The sequence below is a fragment of the Herpailurus yagouaroundi genome, unplaced genomic scaffold (genome assembly GCF_014898765.1).
Source record: "Herpailurus yagouaroundi ecotype Mexico unplaced genomic scaffold, PumYag 160, whole genome shotgun sequence".
Lineage (NCBI taxonomy): Eukaryota > Metazoa > Chordata > Mammalia > Carnivora > Felidae > Herpailurus > Herpailurus yagouaroundi.
Genome location: NW_024412401.1, coordinates 44,141,755 through 44,156,137, shown reverse-complemented (window position 1 = coordinate 44,156,137; position 14,383 = coordinate 44,141,755). Strand labels below are relative to the sequence as shown.

The 14,383-nt window shown below is 47.9% G+C and overlaps 2 protein-coding genes across 6 annotated transcripts in view; one reads left to right on the top strand and one right to left on the bottom strand.

The window, feature by feature from the left end:
- The window catches only part of STOM (stomatin), a 31,320-nt gene extending 25,194 nt beyond the window's left edge, over positions 1–6,126 (top strand). The window contains exon 7 of the mRNA XM_040482165.1: positions 4,053–6,126. Coding sequence (XP_040338099.1) covers positions 4,053–4,247 — 195 coding nt within the window. The 3' untranslated portion in view covers positions 4,248–6,126. The remainder of the gene's footprint in view (positions 1–4,052) is intronic.
- Positions 6,127–10,840: 4,714 nt separating this feature from the next.
- Positions 10,841–14,383, bottom strand: part of GSN (gelsolin) — a 44,224-nt gene continuing 40,681 nt past the window's right edge. For 4 of the 5 annotated variants that reach the window (XM_040482159.1, XM_040482160.1, XM_040482161.1 and 1 more), the window contains exons 14-17: positions 14,091–14,215; positions 13,769–13,846; positions 11,809–11,869; positions 10,841–11,222 (exon numbers count right to left, since the gene is read on the bottom strand). In XM_040482159.1, the coding sequence (XP_040338093.1) occupies positions 11,053–11,222; positions 11,809–11,869; positions 13,769–13,846; positions 14,091–14,215 (434 nt within the window). In that variant the 3' untranslated portion in view covers positions 10,841–11,052. Of the gene's footprint in view, positions 11,223–11,808; positions 11,870–12,697; positions 12,710–13,741; positions 13,847–14,090; positions 14,216–14,383 lie in introns of those variants that run through there. The other variant, XM_040482164.1, reaches the window with a different exon arrangement.

The window sequence follows — 14,383 nt, the reverse complement described above, 5'->3', positions numbered from 1 at the left end:
ATCCCTCTCTGAAGGAATTTCCGTTACATAGCCATCAGGGAAATGCAAATTCAAATCACAGGCAGATGCCACACTAGACATCTACCAGGATGGCTAAAAAGAAAAGAGCCCAGTGTGGACGAGGGAAGAACTCATACTCCTGTTTTGTCAGTGAGACCACAGATTTGGTAACACCATTTTGGAAAACTGTCTGGTAGTGTGTATCCAACAGAAATGCACTTGTGTGTTTACCAAAACACACAAGGCGTGTACTAGAATGTTCACAGCAGCACTTTGTGTTACCTCAACCTGGAAACTGCCCACATGTCCCTTGTGGTTGAATGCATAAAGTGTGCTTCGTTCACACGAAGGAACACCGTGCCACGAAGAGAATGAACATGAAAGTGCTGGCAAATATGGTTTGAGAGAAAGGAGCCAGGCACAAAAGATTCTCCCACAAGCTTGACCGTGTGTTAGTCGAACCTCTTTTTTCAATGTTTTAGACCAGCTCTTAACGACTTGAAATGTGATACCTTTTACATTTGCGTCCATCCTGATTTCCTCGCTCATAACTCTCAGAAAAATGCCTGCCACGTGCTTTCGGGCGCACATTCCTGGGTCTCATCCTCTATTCATTGAGAAGGTGGAGTATAGGGATGCAGATCCCCTTTCTCTGCCCTTCGCGGGCCAGCCCGCCTGGGCTACAGAAGGAGACAACAGTACCAACCTCACAGACCTGAAAATGGCTGGTTGTCAAGGGACGGTCTGTAAACATGGAAGTGGGGATCGACATGGGGTTGCTGGGCATTGGCAGAAGCCCCACACCGCCACAGGCATCTTGCTTTGCCTTCTGAGGGCCGATTCATGGCATCTACGTGGCCTGTGTTCAGACCGAGCCGGTGGTTACTGCCTTCACATCTTGGGCAGCGTCCTCAGACCAGCTTTCCTGTTAACAGCCCGTGTGCCTAGTCTGGTGGGTCTGGCTTCTCGGCCAAGAGCTCGTATATTGACAGTAGTGGGAGATTAGACATCTCTGCAGCCGGTCCATCACCAGACCAAAAACAAAGTGCCTAATTGGACCTCTGAGATGACTCGGAAAAAGCCAGAGCCTGCCGTTCTCAGGCAGGAGCTTGTTTTGCATTCCGTGCGTACAGGGTTTGCCTTGGAGCACACGGTTACGTGCATCTTTTTGAGGGCACCTGGAGTGCCCCCTCTCACAGACTTAGGTAGGATGTTCTGGGTATCTTGACAAACTAAGGTTTTTATCCTCTAAACTGAGTGCCTTCTCTCGGTGACACCATATCCTGTATCACCCGTCTCACCTAATGGCACCCCCCAGGCAACCGAAACCTAGAAACCCACGGCTCAGCCTCTGTTCCTCTTCCTCCCCGTACCCAGCCAGCCTCCAAACTGCTGACTCTCCTGAAAAGCACCGACCCTGGCCCATTTCCCCCTCCAACCCCACATCCCCATTACCAGCCAGTCGCACCAGTCACTCTGAGGCCGTCCTGTTAGCAGCTCTCAGTGTCTCCTCTTCTCATCCATCCTCTGACGTCTGTCCGTGTGTTTTCTCCCACTGGATCTGATGAGGTTCCTTGCTCCAAACTGTTCAGCAGCTTCCCTCTGCCTCCAGACTGCAGACGAAACACCCCAGCCTCTCCTCTGCCTCACACTGCACTCGGCCACTTAGATTTTTCTGGAATATACCAGCTTTTTAAAACCTTGGTACCTTGACGTGTGTGCTGCCTGAAGTATTCCTCTTCATCTGTGGCCAAACGACAAAGCTTTCATCCTGTCCTATTCAACTTGCATAATCTCATCAGCTCGTGTTCTGCAAAGCCTGCTTTGCTGAGTGCTGGCCCTGTGCCTTGTACCTGTCTGTCTACATTTCTCACACTGGAATGAAGTGATCCGTTCCCATGTCTATCTCCCCTGCTTGACCGGGAGCCAAAGGAGGCAAGGGGGTCCACTCTCTTCCTTAGCTACTGCACAGGGCTTGACCCCTAGGCGGCTCCCAGCATTTACTCTAGAAGTGAATGAAACTCCACTGGTCGTGAGACTATCGTGTTCAACTCGGATATTCATGGGAGCATTCTGAACCATGAATATTTTGAGATCCCTGTGAAAACAACCCAGTTGGAACTGCGCCGTTAAGCTTAGTGAGCATGGTATCTTCACGCCCTCTTCTAGGATTATGGAGTAAGAGTAACTCACCGCCTTGATTGGCTTCTGAATCCTTTATACATTAAGGCATAGCTGGATTCAAAAACCAGGTCTTGACTTCCCACATGCCTTTCCTATACGATAGCCTCCGTTTATACATTTCACACTTAATGTACCTTTCTGTCTTCCTCACAATGGCCCTAAAAGGCAGGTACTATCCCGTTTTAAGAGTAAGAAACCAGAGCTCAGAATGTTAAATAACCTCTCTGAGGACACTCAGCTGGTGAGGGTTAGGTTTGGAATTTGAGTACAAGCCTGTCCCACTCCAAAGCCCCTGCTTTTCTCCCCGACCCCAGTGATGTTCACACTTTTAATGCCCATGTAACCTCAAGAGGAATGTAGACAAACTATATGTCCCATCACACGTTTTAAGTAGACATGTGACAATTTTCATTTGAATTTATATACTTGGCTAAGCATATAATCTGACATGTTTTAAATATTGACATTTTATTTTATTTTATTTTATTTTATTTTATTTTATTTTAAATGTTTATTTTTGAGAGAGAGATAGAAGGTGAGGGGCAGAGAGAGAGAGAGAGAGAGAGAGAGAGAGAGAATCCCCAGCAGGCCCCTTGCCGTCATCACAAAGCCCTTGATGGGGTTCAAGCCCACCAACCATGAGATCATGACCTGAGCCGAAATCAAGAGTCGGACGCTTAACTGACTCAGCCACCCAGGCATCCCTAGTACTGAGGTTAAAATTGATATTTTAAACATTTCCTGTGACTACAAATAAGGCATTTAAATGTTTCAGAATTTCTCCCAAATAATTTTTTTCTTTCACTAGAAATGCTTATCTTAACAAGATAAAGAATTCCTGTGTTTGCAGCTGGCTGTCACGTATTGCCAGAATGAGACAAGATTAAACATCAGTTCTAGTGTTAACTTTTCATTTTTGTACCTCTAAGGACTGAGAACTTTTGTTTACATAAGTAAGTAGGTGGAGATGAAAGTTGTGTTTAAAGTCATGCCATGCAGTCCTTCATACTGTTTCTGAATTACGTGTTAAAAATCATACAGTGATCTTTCATTTAAAAATATGTTTAATGGTCATCAGCTTTCAGTTCCATAAGGTCCTCTGTCCTTTCTTTAAAATCAAACAACTGGAAATTGAACGCCTGGGTGGCTCAGTTGGTTGAGCGACTGATTCTTGATTTTGGCTCAGGTCATGATCTCACAGTCTTGAGATCAAGCCCCGTGTTGGGCACTGGGCTGGGTGTAGAGCCTGCTTAAGATTCTCTCTCTCTCTCTCTCTCTCTCTCTCTCTCTCTCTCAATCAATAAATAACTGGAAATTCATGTGACTTGCAAAAGGATTTGTGTCCATTCACTAGTTCAACCCCTATTTTGAGTTGCCCCTCTGTTCGGTCCCCTGAAGCATGCAAGAAAAGCCACAGTAAAAGACGATGTCTCGATCTCAGGCACATAGTCAGGCAAATCAGACATAGGAAAAAGGACGTATGGAAATGGGGTAACCGGAAATGGATTTCCTTAAAACTATTCTAGGGGCGCCTGGGTGGCGCAGTCGGTTAAGCGTCCGACTTCAACCAGGTCACGATCTTGCGGTCCGTGAGTTCGAGCCCCGCGTCGGGCTCTGGGCTGATGGCTCAGAGCCTGGAGCCTGTTTCCGATTCTGTGTCTCCCTCTCTCTCTGCCCCTCCCCCGTTCATGCTCTGTCTCTCTCTGTCCCAAAAATAAATAAAAAACGTTGAAAAAAAAAATTAAAAAAAAACAAAACTATTCTGGCGCATTCCTGGAGAAGGCTTTGTGTGCACACCCTGGTTTGAAGACTGCCCCTTGACACCTGTATTTTCTTCAGTCTGACCACTCCCTCCTCCTGTTCCATAGGTCATTGCAGCCGAGGGAGAAATGAACGCATCCAGGGCTCTGAAAGAAGCCTCCATGGTCATCACTGAGTCTCCCGCGGCCCTTCAGCTGCGGTACCTCCAGACACTGACCACCATTGCTGCTGAGAAAAACTCCACGATCGTCTTCCCCCTGCCCATAGACATGTTGCAAGGCATCGTGGGGGCAAAGAAGTGAGCCACAGAGGCCAACGCAGAGACGCGCCCTTCCCTGCCAGGGTAGAGTGGGGACCAAATCAGCCTTTAACCTGTAAGGAGCAAGTAGGGCGGGACCTTGACTATTCCTCCTTCCTTTCCTTTTCCGTACGTTGACTGCGAGGTGCTTAGAATGTGTAGTGATCCTAGCCACAGATACAGATGAGGATTGTTAGCTTGTAAATACTGAGAAAGAGAAGGGGTGTGGGGAGGGGGTTGGCAATTGGTGATCTGTAAGATCATTTCGATCATTTCTTAACTCTTTTAAAATATTTAAAGTTCATACGTTTAGATCATTAGGTAATAGGCTAAATCCCCCTTCTTTTGACTTTCCCTGGGTCATTCTGCAGCCAGACCAAAGGCAAGAAAACAGGACACCCTGGCTGGACAAATGCTTTGCAGAAAGCAGTGACCTTAGGCTACAACCAGCTCCTCTGGGCCATATGTGCCTTACCTCCGGGGAATCTTAAGGAAACGTTCCTACCATCCGTTTACTTTCTAAGCCCAGACCACGTTTCAAATAATCCTCACTTGAGAGTTGGCATTTTCGTGCCTATACCTGTCAACACTGGAGGAAATGGTCAAGGTCAGTGAAAAAGATGATCTTAACCCTTGAAAAGACTTCTAAACCTACTATCACAAAGATCCTTTAAGAATAATAAGAATAGTTCTCTCTTTTAAACTTCTTTTAGCCTCTTTATGACTCAGTGATTCCTCTGTGGTCTTTCAAACCAGCTAAATACTTGTCACAAAAGTGCTTTTTCCTCACTTTTGCCTATTTTCATATATCAGGTTCTAAATAGTTCTGATTTTTAAATAAAATGTTCTCTAAGTTCTATACACAATTCTTTGTATACCCATTTGAATGGCTTAAGGACTAATCCTTTTTTCTGAAAAATAGGTAAAGCAATTCTCTCTTATTGTCTGCATGCTATTAACTATCGGACACTGTGAAATACCTTGGTTACCAGGCCCATTCATTAAATATTTTGAGGAATTCACAATATATTGGGCACATAATAACCAATGAGCTTGGGAACACACTGTCAGACTTAAGATATATAGATGGAGGGTTTTTTTTTTTTTTTAATTTGCCAAGTCCTCCTTTTCTATCACGTGTGGTCAGTGCCCAGAGAGGAAGTGGGCAGCCCCTCCTACCCAGTTCCTCGTTCCACAATGGTAGGAAGCCTTTTGCAAATGCCTGTGAATTTTGCAAATGCCCGTGAGTCTGAGCAACCTGGCATTCTTCCTCTTGGTCCGACAACCTGGCTTGTGACACTTAAACCACTTCCTCCTCGTGGCTCCGAGTTCACCTAGAGAGGTCTTGGGAATGGCAGCTTCCTTACCCAGAGCCACCCTTCATATTGGTCCTTAGCTGCATCCCTCTGTCTGTCCCAGACTATGAATGTCCCCTCCCCGATCGCCCATTTCCAAGCTTATTTTAGAAAACCTTGAACCGCGCATCCATGTTCTCAGCTGAGTTTATTACATGTATATGGAGCATTTTGACTTGGAACTCAAGTTACGTTTCTATTTATAATTTTTTAACTAATGATTTTCTCTCTTTCGTGCGGTGACTCACCCTTGACCAGTGAGGACCAGGAAACAGCCCCATAACCTGGCTGAAAACCTCTTCTCAGGCTTAGAGTAACAGTGCTTTCTGCTCCTTTGAGTGTCCCTATTTCCAGATACCAGTCTTCGCCTCTCTGCCTTGTGGATTCATAGCCCAATAGGTTGGGATTAAATTGCTTGAGAGGGAGGAAGCATAAAAGGGGTCTAGGATGAGCTCTGGTGCAAGAGTGTTCTCCACGTGGCCTCCCTTTCCAATCCTGTACATAATAAAGCGTGCACTTTTACTCATTTTCTTTGGGTGAGAGTCTGTTTCTGCCTGGATTTAGTGTCTGTGGGTTTCATTTTTCAGAAATGGCACATGTGATCCTCCGGTCCCGGGCTGGCTGCATTGGCTTCTCGGTGTGCTTTATGTAGGCCAAAAAATGCGGAGAGGTTAAAGTTGCCCAACTGCCGTCTTTCTTGCCTAGGCCCCTTCTGGAGCACCTGCCCATATATTTTCCCTGGGAGTTCGAGATCCATGGACACCCTGAATCCTTTGCTAGTTTAATCACCCTTTGCCCTAATCCAAGCAGGACAGGAACTCACTTCTGTCACCCCGTGGTCTGTTACCGCTCCAATGCCTTGCAGGCTGCCTGGCCCAAGGCACACAACAGGTACCTATTGACCAGCCCAAAGTCAGACACAGGATCCAAGCCCAGGCCGGCCTTTTCGTCACCTGTCATGGCGCCTCACGATGACTTCTATATGGTAGATGACAAAATCCAAGGTCATGTTTTGGGGGGAGAAAGTTGTTAGGAGAAACTACGTGGTTGAACTTCGAGAGAAAAATATGAAGTCCGAGCAACTCTTGCCCCGGGCAACTTCCTTTTTCGGAGCACTGTAGAGTTAGGAGGCCACAGCCACCAATAAACTGAAATTGGCTAATAAACCACCTTGCGTGCCAGTAGAAGAAATGAAGAATTCAGGGGTAGGTCCTCTGCAATTTGACCTCCCACAGGTTTGCAGGAGGGGAGGTGGCTTGTCCAGACAGGACTCCGTCTGCCTTGAGGGAAGGCCCTTGGAAGCTCTAGGCTGTAAATGCTGCTTTTGTCCCAGGACTTTGCATCTGTCAAAGTGATTGCTTTGACTGCAAGTAACTCTTTGGGTAAGTGAGGTGGGAGTTACAGGATCCCGTCCAAATCTCAGCATGGCAGTTGAGGTGGGCCCGGCCTACCTCTCACGATGTGAGGCCTGGCACTCTCCACCTGCTCCCCCATGACCCCCTCTGTACTTGCTGCACACTCTGAGATGACTCCCTGCCCCTCCGGCCCCCATGTCTCACCTGGAAAATTCCTTCTCCTCTCCCCTCATCACCTCTGCAATGAATCACAATCTCTAGACGTAGGGCCCCTGGGGCCTAAAAAGCTCCCTGGGCAATCCGAGTGATCAGCAGCTTTGGAAATAGCAGTGTAAACACACATGCACACCCTTCCCAGCATCTACACCTTCACACTGGCTTCTGTTCTACAGTCCTATGCATGGGAGTCTCTTATGGTTGGAGATCAGGTTGGGGGAGGTGGTGCAGAACAAAAGCAGGGGCAACATGAGAAAAGACCAGAAGACGAGAGGGGAGGAAAGGGGGTCTGTCCCGCAGCAGTTCCTTGCTCCGGTTGGAACATCCATGGAGAAAAGGTTTAGGAGAAGATCATGGGAAAGGCTAAGAGGGACTTTGTGACGCCCTGAATATGAACAGAGATTCAGGGTCCCGGGGGCACAAAGCGGGGCACAGAGGAAGTCCCTCTCCCACAACTTTGGGAGCATTCAGGGGCACCTCTCGTGACGGTAACTGCAGGAGCAGATTTCTGCAAAGAGTTCGGAGCAGCAGAATGACTCAACGGAATACAGGGGAAGCCAGGGAGGTGTAGGCAGATTAGTTACAGGGTATGGCAGCTGTGAGGACGCACCTTGCCCAGACTTCTACTGCAGGGGAATATAAATGACTAAGGGCCCCAGCTGCTGGCTTTGAGTGCTGGTCCCCACAGGTGCACCAAAGCCTCACCTCCCGACGACTGAATGCAGTGGGGAGACAAGACACGCTGTACCTGCTCCTGGGAGGCACACAGCGCCTTCACTGGCTGATTGGACTGTGGCTCAAAAACTCTTTGAATCAAAGAGCTGTTTGCGCCCCAGTGTTCACAGCAGCCTGGTTCACAATAGCCAAAAGGTGGAAACGACCTGAGTCCCCGCCACTGGATGAATGGTTAAGCAAAATGTGTATATGCACAATGGAGTATTATTCAGCCACAAAAAGGAAATTTTGATATTTGCTATAACATGTATGAATCTTGAGAAAACATTATGCTAAGTGAAATAAGCCCGACACAGAGGACAAATACTGTATGAGAAAAGGCAAATCCATAGAGACAGAAAGTCAAATAAAGGTTACAAGGAGCAAAGGGGCCCCGGGTGGCTCAGTCGGTTAGGCGTCTGGCTCGTGCTTTCGGCTCAGGTCATGATCTCATGGTTCATGAGTTTGAGCTCCCATTGGGCTCTGCGCTGACAGCGCTGAGCCTGCTTGGGGTTCTCTCCCTCTTTGTCTCTCTGCCCCTCCCCTGCTGGCACTCTCTCTCTCTCTCTCTCAAAATAAATAAATGGTGCTGACTCCACAACACTGTAAATGTATGTAATGACACCGCATGCTGCTTAGAAATAGTCAAAATGATTATTATGTATCATTTACCATGATAAAAAATACACCAAAAACCAGAAAATACCGAGGAATAAATCTAACCAAAGAGGTGAAAAACCCACACACTGAAAACTATAGAAAGTTTATGAAAGAAATTGAGGAAGACACAAAGAAATGGAAAAAGATTCCATGCTCCTGGAGAGGAAGAACAAATATTGTTAAGATGTCGATACTACCCAAAGCAATCTATGTATTCAACGCAATCCCCATCAAAGTAACACCAGCATTCTTCACAGAGCTAGAACAAACAGTCCTAAAATTTGTATGGAACCAGAAAAGACCCCGAATAGCCAAAGAAATCTTGAAAAAGAAAACCAAAGCTGGAGGCATCACAATCCCAGACTTCAAGCTGTGTTACAAAGCTGTAATCATTAAGACAGTATGGTACTCGCACAAACACAGACACTCAGATCAATGGAACAGAATAGCGAACCCAGAAATGGACCCACAAATGGATGGCCAACTAATCTTTGACAAAGCAGGAAAGAATATCCAATGGAATAAAGACAGTCTCTTCAGCAAGTGGTGCTGGGAAAACTGGACAGCGACATGCAGAAGAATGAACCTGGACCACTTTCTTACACCATACCCCAAAATAAACTCAAAACGGATGAAAGACCTCAATGTACGACAGGAAGCCATCAAAATCCTCAAGGAGAAAGCAGGCAAAAACCTCTGTGACCTTGGCCACAGCAACTTCTTATTCAACACGTCTCTGGAGGCAAGGGAAACCAAAGCAAAAATGAACTATTGGGACGTCAAGATAAAAAGCTTCTGCACAGCAAAAGAAACAATCGGCAAAACTAAAAGGTAACCGACAGAATGGGAGAAGATATTTGCAAATGATGTATCAGATAAAGGGCTAGTATCCAAAATCTATAAAGAACTTATCAAACTCAACACCCAAAAACCAAATAATCCAGTGAAGAAATGGGCAAAAGACATGAATAGACACTTCTCCAAAGAAGACATCCAGATGGCCAACCGACACATGAAAAAATGCTCCACATCCCTCATCATCAGGGAAATACAAATCAAAACCACAATGAGATACCACCTCACATCTGTCAGAATGGCTAACATTAACAACTCAGGCAACAACAGATGCTGGCGAGGATGCGGAGAAAGAGGATCTCTTTTTCATTGTTGGTGGGAATGCAAACTGGTGCAGGCACTCTGGAAAACACTATGGAGGTTCCTCAAAAAATTAAAAATAGAACTACCCTACGACCCAGCAATTGCACTACTAGGCATTTATCCAAGGGATACTGGTGTGCTCTTTCAAAGGGACACATGCACCCCCATGTTTATAGCAGCACTATCAACAATAGCCAAAGTATGGAAAGAGCCCAAATGTCCATCGATGGATGAATGGATAAAGAGGATGTGGCATATATACAAAGGAGTATTACTCGGCAATCAAAAAGAATGAAACCTTGCCATTTGCAACTACGTGGATGGAACTGGAGGGTATTATGCTCAGCGAAATTAGTCAAAGAAAGACAAATATCATATGACTTCGCTCCTATGAGGACTTTAAGACACAGAACAGATGAACATAAGGGAAGGGAAACAAAAATAATACAAAAACAGGGAAGGGGACATATATATTACGTGACTCATAAATATGGAGAACAAACCGAGGGTTACTGGAGGGGTTGTGGGAGGGGGGGATGGTCTAAATGGGTTAAGGGGCACTAAGGAATCTACACCTGAAATCATTGTTGCACTATATGCTAACTTGGATGTAAATTAAAATATAATTTTATAATATAATTTATAATATATAATAATAATTTATTTATATTATTTATTTATAATTTATTTAATAATTTATAATATAATTTTAAAAATAACAAAAAAGAAAAATGGGACCATACCACATACCATTAAAAAAGAGTTTTTTTATTTTCATTTTTTATTTTTTTACTTTGGTTCAAGCATTCCCTGAAAGCTTTGCCAAACTTTCCTGGACGGCACGGCCATCTGGGACGGCTTCCGCCCAACCTTCTCCCTCTTCTCCTTCACTTGGGGTCAGACGTGCGCCTCAGTCCAGCGGCTCCCTCAGTTCCCCGGTTCCGTCCCGATTTCCTTTCACACAGGCAGTTCCCCTGGGGCCACCTGGGTGCATCCCACCTCATCCTGGCACCTGCTTCTCGGAGGTCCAGGATTCACACAGAGTGAAGGAAGCTTAGCCACCGGCTCACAGGCACATGCCAGGCCCCTCCCTGGGAATTCCCAGAATAATTACCGAGACATATTGAGCCACGACAGGCTAACACACTTCAAAAAGCTTTTATTGGATTCAATTTCCAAAAGGACAGATACTTGAGACAATTGTGCAAGGACCCTGAATTTCTGCATGGCTGTTTTTGGCTACTGTAAAAACACACGCACACCAGAGTGGCCCTGCTCTCTGTAAGGTCTCTGAAGGATGGACTGTTATAAAAAGGCACTGACCGGTGACAGGGGTGGGGCCTGCCTGTCCTCAGGCAGCCAGCTCAGCCATGGCCCTGTCCAAGGGATCCATAGACCAGTAGCTGTCATCCCAGCCGAGGAACCAGCCCACGAAGGAGGGAGGTTCAAAGCCTTGCTTCACGATGGTGATGGGGGTCCTCCTGTCGCGATTAGCCGGGTCCGTCTCAATATACCGCTTAGCTGCAGACACACATGCAGGAAAAGAAAACCCCAGGAATGCTTCGTGCGTCCTTCACCAGGGAAAGGTGGTTCAGGGCAGAAGCTGCCTACGATGGCTTTTGGTCCTAGTGTCTCTGATGGCCAGTCCCTGCACTAGACGCTAGCATCCCTTAGCAATGACCGCACACGGCTCCCCGACCACCCTGCCCAGGAACGCCGGAAGGGCCCGGGGTCACGGTTTAACTCCCTGCTTCACAAAGTTTGTATCACTTTGCTCTCTTGCTCTCCCCTAGTGGAAGATATTAACAAACCAGCTTGAGGGTTCTGCCTCCCAAGTCAGATCTGGTCAGCTACCAGAGATCTGCTTTCCGACATCCAAACCCTGACAAGTTGGGTCCTTGGGCAAACTTAGAGTAGCCTTTCCCTGGCATGACCTGAAGCTTTCTGTAGGAGCTGATCTGCTCTTCCAGTGCCCCGGGCAGGGCTCCCGAGGGGCTGACCACGGATGAGGAAGTGCCACCCCGCTGTCACGAACTCCCAGACCCATGGGGGAAGCTGTTCCCACTGCACCGCAGGAAAGAGCCCCACAGGCACACGTGGTCCTCACCAGAGCTCAGGGCTTCTGTCTTTTCCTCTTCTTGAGAATCCTTTCCAACCCAGACAAAGACCTGGAGTGAGGCGTGAAACGAAAAGTGTACATGAGGGCGCTGCCCACACGCACCGCTGGAGAATGGGGAGGCTCCTGGGGCCCAGCCGGGACCGGACACGGCCCACAGACCAGGACTGGAAGGACTTGGAACAGAGCTTGCAAACTGGTGACCTTCACACACGCTTTCTTGGCCCACCCACCACCACAGCTTGGTCTATAATGCCCGTGTAGCCAAGTTTAGTTACCAGCTTGCGTTAAAATCTAGAATTCCGCGTTCTCTTGAAAACTTGGAGGATCTGGCGACCACGGGCCTTCACGCTCATGTGGATGAGGCTGAGTGGCAGCACCCCCGCCCCCACCCCCACCGCCGATTTAGACCAGCATTTCCAGTTTGCCTCAGGACCCGCCACGCCGTGTCCCTCCACCCCAGCCCCCTCACTCGCTAACATTGCTTAACCAATGAGTTTGAGACCCTTCTCTAGAAGTTCATGAATTATCCCTCCGTGGCATTTGTTTGCTCAACCAATGAGCAGCCAAACATATGCTCACACCAAACAGGCACTAAGTCTGCTCTGGGCCGCACGGGTCTAAGGCTTGGAATAAAAACAAGTTACCACCACTACCACCGTTGTGAGCCTTAATACAAGTCGTGTAATACAACAATTTTTAGGTGTATCTAAGATATCTTAAAGGGGCGCCGGGTGGCTCAGCCGGTTAAGCGTCGACTTCAGCTCAGGTCACGATCTCATGGGTTTGAGTCCCACATCAGGCTCTGTGCTGACAGCTCAGGGCCTGGAGGCTGCTTCCGATTCTATGTCTCCCTCTCTCTCTGCCCCTCCCCTGCTTGCACTCTGTCCCTCTCTTGAAAATGAATAAATGTTAAAAAAAAATTTTTTTTTAAATATTTTAAAGAGCCCCTGTCATTGATAAGATGATATCAGATAATAAAATACCAGTCTTTCTCTTACTTATTTACAAACGTGTTCCCTGCTAAACTAGAAGCCCCTTCACGGCAGGTACTGAGTCTACTTTGCTCATCGTAGGATTCCAGCATTTTTTCCTGGAAGACACTGGTGTGTACTAAATGTGGGCTGAGTGAATGAAGAAATGGATGAACGAATAGATTAGGTGGCCAGAGGAGCAATCGACGACAGCAGCTGGATGGCTCAAGCTACAAACATTCTGGTATTGATCTTCCAACCGGGCATCCCCAGAAGAAGAGACAGAGGGGAGCCTTATGTCTTTGTGGCTGCCATCTGGAATTTTGATAACTCGGACAGGAAGGGTTATCGACTGCCATCCCCCGAGAGAATGTGAAGCCCTGTGAGGGCAGGGGAATGTCTGCTTTATTTACTGCTCTCTTCCTAGCATCTAGAGCAGTGTCTAGCACAAAGCAGGTGCTCAGTTAATACTGGTCGACTGAAGGAATGGCACCACCATTCCTACCAGTCCTACACAACAGCCTTCCCCAGGAGATGAAGCAGAGAGAGCTCAGAGCCCTGTAAAACAGAAGGAGATGCCCTTCAAAACGCCCAGGTGACCCTCTGTAGACTGTTTATGCCCGCATATGATATGCTAAGTTCAAGTTTCTCTACCAATAGATTTAAGGGAGGAGTTCACACTGCCCTAAGGCCCAGGAGAGAACGCTGGCCATCCGATTTGCATCTATATGGTGCTTCACAGTGTGCAAGGTGATCTTATCTACACCTCACCTCGTAGAATTAGGCAAGGTAGGTCCCATCACTCCCATTTTGCAGATGGGGAAATGGAGGCCCAGAAAGGGAAAGTGCCTCGCAACACCTCAGGGACCTTTCCAGCAACATCTGGCTCTTTTAAGCCCTTGTGGCAACTGATCTAAGAGCTGCAGTCTAGCACCTCCCTCATCCCAAACAGCCTACGCCTTCTGTCCTCCACCCACCTGGTCCCAGGTGTCCAGGAGCATGACGTCATCTGTGGCCAGGTCTTCCTGCATAAGCTCGCCAGGAACCTCTTCGATCTGGGAAGGAACAGTAAGGGTTAACGAAAGCACACCGGTGATCCAGAGGTCGTCCTTCCCCTGGGCAGCCTCACTGTGCTCCAGCCGGCAGGGGATCCTTCCTCCCTGCCCTGCGTCAAGGGCTTCTCCCTGCCCTGCGTCAAGGGCTTCTCCCTGCCCTGCTGCTGACGCCACACGCCTTGCAAGCCCTGCGAGCCCGCCTCCCAGTGGGTAAGCAGAGGCAGAGACCTCCGCCGGGGCTCACCACAAAACGGCCGATCTTGTTGGAGCAGGCAAAGAGGCGAGGAGGGTGGGCGTCCATCTTCTTGTCCTTCAGTCGCGGGGACGTGCGGTAGGCGGCCTTCCCGCCCAGCGCCTCCCAGAAGCTGTCTGTGAAGGGGGGAGGCCGCGCCGGTTGCCAACAGATACCGCCTCCCGCCAGCCCTTCTCATCAGACCCCACGACAGACAAACCCTGCCCTAGCACGGCTGACTGCTCTCAATCCACCCTCTGCCTTCAAATCCCGGTGGGGATGGCGGGGGGGGGGGGGGGGGGGGG